At 45.2% G+C, this 7,837-nt stretch overlaps 1 protein-coding gene across 1 annotated transcript in view; it reads left to right on the forward strand.

Annotated features, from left to right (window-relative positions):
- SPSB4 (splA/ryanodine receptor domain and SOCS box containing 4) overlaps nt 1–7,616 on the forward strand; it is a 95,508-nt gene extending 87,892 nt beyond the window's left edge. Inside the window, exon 3 of the mRNA XM_053599351.1 lies at nt 6,233–7,616. Within this exon, the coding sequence (XP_053455326.1) occupies nt 6,233–6,360 (128 nt within the window). The 3' untranslated portion in view covers nt 6,361–7,616. The remainder of the gene's footprint in view (nt 1–6,232) is intronic.
- The last annotated feature ends 221 nt before the right edge of the window (nt 7,617–7,837 follow it).

Raw genomic sequence — 7,837 nt, forward strand, 5'->3', positions numbered from 1 at the left:
TTCTGCATCAATTGAAAGAATCATATGGTCCTTATTTTTTAGTTTGTTTATGTGCTGAATTACATTTATAGATTTACATATATTGAACCAGCCTTGAGACCCTGGGATAAATCCCATTTGGTCGTGGTGTATAATTTTTTTGATGTGTTGTTGGATTCTGTTTGTTAGGATCTTATTGAGTATTTTAGCATCAATATTCATTAGTGATATTGGTCTATAATTTTCTTTTCTTGTTGGGTCTTTCCCTGGTTTGGGGATCAAGGTGATGTTTGCTTCGTAGAATGTGTTGGGTAATATTCCTTCTTTTTCTATATTTTGGAAGAGGTTTAGTAATATAGGTACTAGTTCTTCTTTAAAGGTTTGGTAGAATTCTGACGTAAATTTTTAGGGAGATTTTGTATAGTTGAGGGTATTTCAGAACTTGATATAGGCCTGTTCAACATTTCTACTTCATTCTGGCTAAGTCTTGGTAGGTGGCGTACTTCAGGTATTAGTCAATTTCTTTCAGATTTTCATATTTCTGAGAGTAGAGTTTCTTGTGGTATTCATTAAGAATTTTTGCATTTCTGAGGGGTCTGTTGTTATTTCATTGTTACCATTTCTGATTGTTGAAATTAGAGATTTTACTCTTTTTTTCTGGGTTAGGTTGGTCAAAGGTTCTATTTTATTGATCTTTTCAAAAAACCAACTTTTGGATTTATTGATCTGTTGTATAATTCTTTTGTTTTCAATTTAATTTAATTCTGCTCTGATTTTGGTTATTTCTTTTCTTCTGCTGGGTTTGGGGTTGGAATGTTCTTCCTTCTCTAGTTGCTTGAGATGTCCCATTAAGTTAATAACTTCCTCTCTTTCCGTTTTCTTGAGGAAGGCTTGCAGTGCTATAAATTTCCCTCTTAGGACTGCCTTTGCAGTATCTCAGAGGTTCTGGTAATTTGTGTCTTCATTGTTGTTTTCTTCCAAAAATTTGGTTATTTCCTTCTTAATCTCGTCTATAACCCATCTATCCTTCAGCATAAGGTTGTTTAGCTTCCATGTTTTTGTATGGGTATGCAGGTTCCTATTGTTATTGAGTTCAACTTTTATTCCATGGTTGTCTGAGAAGATGCAAGGAATAATTTCTATTTTTTAAAATTTGCTGAGGTTAGATTTGTGGCCTAAGATGTGGTTGATTTTGGAGTATGTTCCGTGGGCTGATGAGAAGACTGTGTATTCAGTTTTGTTGGGATGAAATGTTCTGTAGATGTCTGTTAAGTCCAGATGTTGAATGGTTAAGTTTAAATCTAAAATTTCTTTGCTTAGCTTCTTTTTGGAGGATCTATCCAGCACTGCTAATGGGGTGTTAAAATCTCCAACTACTACGGAACTAGAGGAAATCAAGTTGCTCGTGTCTGTTAGAGTTTCTCTTATAAATTGAGGTGCATTCTGGTTGAGTGCATAAATATTAATAATTGAAATCTCATCATATTGAGTATTGCCTTTAACAAATATGAAGTGTCCATCCTTATCCTTCCTTATTTTGGTTGGTTTAAAGCCTATTGCATCTGCGAACAGGATTACAAAGCCTGCTTTTTTCTGCTTTCCATTTGCCTGGAGTATAGATGACCATCCCTTCACCTTGAGTCTAAATTTGTCTTTTAATGTAAGATGCAATTCTTGTATGCAGCAGATATCTGGCTTGAATTTTTGTATCCAGTCAGCCAATCTGTGCGTCATTAGAGGACAATTTAAACCATTCACATTAATTGAGAATATTGATAAGCCTTTCGAGAGTCCAGTAGACATTTTTAATCATTTTGCAACTGTGGAAGTTGGAATTTGATCAAAATTTTCTGTATGGGTTTACTTTTGTGGTGGAGGATTACGCTGGTCTTTATGGAGGATAGGTCTGAGAATATCCAGGACAGCTGGTTTAGTTATGGCAAATTTCTTCAACATGTGAATGTCATTAAAGTATTTAATTTCTCCATCATAAATGAAACTCAGTTTAGCTGGGTACAGGATCCTGGGTTGAAAGTTATTTTGTTTTAGGAGATTAAAAGTCGATGACCATCCTCTTCTAGCTCGAAAGGTTTCAGCGGAGAGATATGCAGTTATTCTTATATTCTTCCCCTTGTAGGTGATGGTTTTCTTTCGTCTGGCTGCTTTCAGAATTTTCTCCTTCATATTAACTTTAATGAAGTTGATTATGATATGTCTGGGGTATGTCTTATTTGGGTTGAGTCATGCTGGAGTTCTGAAATTGTCTGCTATCTGAATTTTTTCTTGGCATGTCTGGAAAGTTCTCCTTCATAATCTCATGGAGAAGAAAGTCTGTGCCCTGTGAAGCCACTTCATCGCTTTCGGAGATCCCTATAAGACAAATATTGGTTTTCTTCAAATTATCCCAGAGTTCTCTGAGAGAGTCATCTGTTTTTGCCCTCCATTTCTCTTCCTCTTTGAGAGTTTGGGAGCATTCAAAAGCTTTGTCTTCAATGTCAGAAATCCTTTCTTCTGCTTGCTCCATTCTGTTACTGAGGGATTCTACTGTGTTTCTCAGATCTTTGAGAGCTACAACTTCTAGTCTCAATGTGTCAAAATCTTTGGTCATTTAGTCTTTGAATTCATTGAATTCTTGAGATATCTTTTGGGTTACTGCTTGGAATTCTAATTCGATCTTATTTACTATCCAGATTCTGAATTTGATTTCTGACATCTCAGCTGTTTGTTTGTGCATGGGATCTTGTGCTGTGTCTGCCCCATTGATCCTTGCGGGGGTTGATCTACTCTGACTATTCATATTGCCAGAGTTTTTCTGTTGATTTCACCTCATGATTTTTATTCATCGTTACCTCTGACCATCCTCTGAGTTGGGGGGTGGGGTGGTGGTGGTGGTGTTTCTCCAAGATTAGACCCCAGCAGGATCACTCTGTTGTTGCTGGATCTTTGTAGGGAGTGGCCCTGTGTAGTTCCTCTGGGGCTGCCCCAGCCAGGGAGTTCTGGTTGTGGAAGCAGCTCTGAAGAGTGACACACCCGAATCCAGCAACAGGGTGCGAGGTGGTGCTCATGGTTCTGGGAGTGCCTGGTGCCCAGTGACTTTGGCACAGAGAGCCCAAGGCTCCAGCAGTCTCTGGCCAGAAGAAGGGCTATGTGCAGAAGCAGGGAGGGCTCCAGAGGCTACGCGGCTACCAGAGTCCCTGGCCAGACAAGCAGGCTGGTGTGGAGGCAGGGAGGATGCAGGGTTGCACGGCTCCTGCAGTTCCTGGTCAGCGTATCAGAGGCCCTGCGGGTGCGGGTCACTTGTCGGGGGTCACGGCGCAGCTCTTATGGAGATCCGGGCAGCGCCAAGCCCAGGAGTTTGAGGTTGCTATGAGCTGTGACGCCACGGCACTCTGCCCAGGGCAACAGCCCGAGGCTCCAGAGTGCCAAAATTGGTCTCACACTGCCCCTGAGGGTTAAGGCTGTAAGACAGCTCAGTCCCCACCTTTAGGCTGCTCAGTCACTAGGTTACTAGCTCCCACCAGATCTTTGCTCTGCAACCCTAAGGGCAGAGCTTGCCGAGGCAGTTCTCTCACAATGGCTCCCTGCGACCCACAGCCAAACACTATTAGCTCCGTCCGGGTCAGCGGCTCAGTCTGGGGCCCTAGACAATGCCCAAAGTTCTCCGCACTCCTGCTCAAGCTCTCCCCAAAGGGAGTTTAACTGAGTGCCAAGTCCAAAAACACCAAAATAGTTCACAGGTAAGGCCTTTCCTGTTTGTAGTCTCACCGCTGCTTGTACTTACAGCTGCCGGCGGGGGATTAGGTCTATCGGACACATGCAACCACTTGCCAGTTTTCCACTGTTTTTGTCCTCCTCTTGGGTCCAGAAGTCCCTTGCTGAGTTGAGTCCCTGTATCCTCAAAGGGATGATTATAGGCAGATCCCACCAGCCAGAGATGCCTGGAGTCTTATCTCCCCAGACTCACCGTGCCCTGTTGCAGGGAGGCTGTTACTCGGCCACCATCTTAGATTGTCCACATTTGGCAGTTCTAAGAAAGGCCTGAAAGCCAAGGGATATGAGAAAGAAGAGTCAGGGAGATGGGCCCAACCAGCTCTGGACATTCTTGGAGCTCTTCAGTTCCACAGCTGGGGCAGGAGCTGAGGGGCTTTCTCTGTGCATTTGGAACATCTCTTTGGGAGATTATTTGTACTTCACATTTATAGCTACCAAGGTTCTCTGAACTCCAGCCTCATTTCCTTCCTTTGGAATTTATGCTCTAGATTGATTTCAATGACTGAAAAAGAGAGGTGAATGTAAGAGATACACTCTCCTTCTTCCCTTCAGCCCCTAATTTGGCAGGAACACACAGGGAGCTGGGTTTGCTGACAAGACAGTGCATTTTGGGCGTTGAGGACCTATTCTGTTCCCAGAGCAGAAGAAATGCAGGATGAAGAAATCTCTTAAGCTCTGGCAGTAATTATCAGATTCTAAAAGCTCCATTTTCCTGAAGCAAGGTGGGGGATAGGGAGAAGAAGAGCTGGGTATAGGGTATTGCTGGAGGACAGATGAGGATGCTCTGACAAAGGGAAGGTCAATGTTGGTCTGAGCACAGTGATCCACTGACCAGTGGGGCTGGTGAGCAAATGTCCTTCCGGGTCTGGAAAATGGGGCCTGGCCAGGCTTCCTTGGCCAACCTCACTTTGTGTGAGTATCAGTATACTGTCTCTATATATCTGCCTTTTCTTGACATTTCGTATCAATGGATGATATTATTATTCAATAATACATTTTTTCGAAAGAGGATATGAAAATGAAAGTGTTTGAAGCCGCTAACACTCCACGCAGATAGCCCAGGATCTGGCCTCAGTGGAGGAGAGCTGGCTATGCCTTTGTACATGGCTTCTGACACATGAGCCAAGTCCCTTTTAATTCTGATGCCTCATCTCATTAACTCTGTAGTTCTGGTTAAATGACAATTTCTGTGAAACACACTGTCAACCATATTCCCATGCCTTCAGCTATTATTTTTATCACAAATCTTTTGTTAGTATTTACCACTGATGGCGTTAACTGTATTTTAGTATAATACATTACAGAGTACTTTAAAAATATCATTTATGCTGTTACCACAAAAGTGTTAAGATGCAGATTCAGGCTTCCAGCATGTTCCTGGTGGCTTGGGGAGTCTAGGCCTACACAAGCCATACAAGGGGACATGTGACTGCACCATCTTCCTGCGCGGTCCAGCTGACACCAGCTGACTAACGTATTCCTCTCCCTACAAACCTCCAAGCCTGCCGTGTGTTAAACCTCTGTGCTTTTGCTTGTTATCTCTGCCTACAATACCCACTCCACCCTCACATGCCTGTAACACTCCCGTTCACCCTTCAAAACCCCATTCAGATGTGCTTTCTTTGAAGCTTATAAATGGCTCTTCTATACAGGAACTGCCCAGTTTCTGTCCCTGTGCCTTTAGGAATTAATCCATATATTAAACTCTATTAAAATAATTCTCCTATGTAAAATCTCAGCCCATGAGCCTTTTCTCCACTTCCATAGCTGTTTCTGGCCTTGTCTTAATTATCTCTGTATCTCCAGGAGAAATGAGAGGTCCTGGAAGAGAACAAGAGTTTAATAAGTGAGTCAGTAATAAGCCCGGTTAAACTAGGCTTAACTGGTCCTCTGTCCAGAGGTTCCATTGCTTATGGATCTTAATTTATGAATTTTTACAGAACTGGGCTTTGGAAGAAAGTGCATCCCTCTGCTGTCCACCAAAGAAAGGTATAGGGGGAATTTGAGGGTTCGAAGGCATTTCTGACATCCTCTCAGAGTCTAGTCTGTTTCTAAGAGGACATCCCTCTGCCGCCCAAGGGCAGCAGCTTACCAGCATTTCTGATCATGACCCGCAGTGGGAAGAACTTCTTACAGTGAGACCCACTAAACACCTACATCAGAGACAAAGCTTTCGTGAAACAGCATTTATCCTTGCTACGGGTATTGCTCCCATTTTTCCTTTCTTCTTTTTAGAAATATCTTGCTGGTCACCACCCGTTCAATTGATTTCCTGACTGTTTAGTCTCACCGGTTGCATTCCACAGTCTAATAAACATGGCCCTAGGCCTCTGGCTCTTGTAACCAGAGAAGTCTTCTCAGAAGGGAAGCCACCTGGACCGTGATGTCAGCTCAGAGCAGCGGGTGGTGGGGGCAGTGAGGAGAAGGTGCCAGGCAGGTGCGGAGCAGACTCTAACCACATCCCATGTCCCTCTCTTTGCAGCCGAGCCCCTGCCACTGATGGACCTGTGCCGGAGATCCGTCCGCTCAGCCCTGGGCCGCCAGCGCCTGCGAGACATCAGCTCCCTGCCCCTGCCTCAGTCTCTCAAAAACTATCTGCAGTACCAGTGATGCCGGGCACTGATGCGCAGCGCGGCCGTGTCCTGCAGGGCCGTGCTGCGCTCCTGGCATTCATGGTCACATGGCACTCTGGGGAAAGGATCTCCCCTCACCCTGGTTCCCAGGGCATTCAGTTCTCTGACAGGCCAGGACATGGCACCAACTTTGGAAATGAAATGTCTGTTGCCAACAGTATTTACTGCCCTCGGAGCAGTCCCCCCAAGTCAGACACCTCCTTGGGAGCCACAAAGAGCCTGGAGCCTGGAGCCCACATCTGGAAATCCTGCCCACTGACCAGGACACAGCGCCATGGTATTGATCAGAGAACCTATTTCCTTATTCAAGAGAATGAATAAAACATTCCGGCAGGAGACTTTCTCCTGTGTGCCCCGTTGCAGACAGGGCCAGAGGAAAATTAGCCAATACGGGGAAAAAATTGCCTCTGAATAATGAATGATGAGAGCAGTTTGGTGCCGTGTCCCCCCCAACCCCCTGGACAGCAGGATGGCCATGACATTTTAGTACTTTGTGCCACTTAAAGAGACTGTTCCCAGGATGCCCAACCACAGAATTGGCACGCGGATGAAGCAGTGTGCAGCCACTTCCGCTTACCTCTGTGAACATTGTTTACTGACCCCTTTCCACATGCTGTCCCTCCCAGATACACACGGTTCTCTGCACACCCTGGACACCTCTCTTCAGGGAAGCTGGGCCTGACTGATTCACTCCAGGGAGGGCATCCTTATTATTTTAAGTACCATTTGCATTTTAAAAGAGGGGTGTGGAGAGGACAGTACTTAGTCCAAAGGTGCTAATGGGGGCCTGGGGATGTTCTTGGCTGGGGAGCCTCCCTAGAGTGTCAAGGGTCTCTGGGCAGCTGTCCATTCAGGGTGCAGCTTGGCTGTTGCAAAGCTTTATTTGAGTGAATTATTTTTTCACTTTAGGAGATTTCCACGAGTTTGCTTCCTGTTTGCAATGTGTGTGTGATGTGCTGTTTATTTATCAGCGTGGGGTCCACGGGGGTAGCCCTGTGACTGGAGAGGAGAGCGTGGGAGACAAGTTCTCCACCTGCTCCAAGCCTCATCCTCTCACGGGAGAGTTGCTGCTGTTGCTGCTGCCACCGCCACCACCACCACTTGGCATCTCATGTGTGTGTTGGACCCACTCTACCCAGACTCATTTTTAACTGGAAACAGTCACAGCAGTGAGATACCGAGCCCCAGATGGCACTGCCTCCCCCAACTTTAATGTGAATTTGATGAATGAGGAGCGTTTCTAATAAAGTTTGTCATTCAGTCCTTCAGCTGTGTATTAAATGTTCTTTGGGGAGGGGCCAGGAGAGCTGCTGCCACCAACCTGGCTGGTCCATCAGAAGCCAGGTGCATGAATCCCCCTCCAAATACTTCTTGTGTGAGCCCCAGCTTCATCACTTACATGTACTGACCATCACTTCCTCCGCACAGTGTCGGGGCTGGACCAGGTAGCCAAT

Source organism: Nycticebus coucang, chromosome 8, assembly GCF_027406575.1.
Source record: "Nycticebus coucang isolate mNycCou1 chromosome 8, mNycCou1.pri, whole genome shotgun sequence".
Classification (NCBI taxonomy): domain Eukaryota; kingdom Metazoa; phylum Chordata; class Mammalia; order Primates; family Lorisidae; genus Nycticebus; species Nycticebus coucang.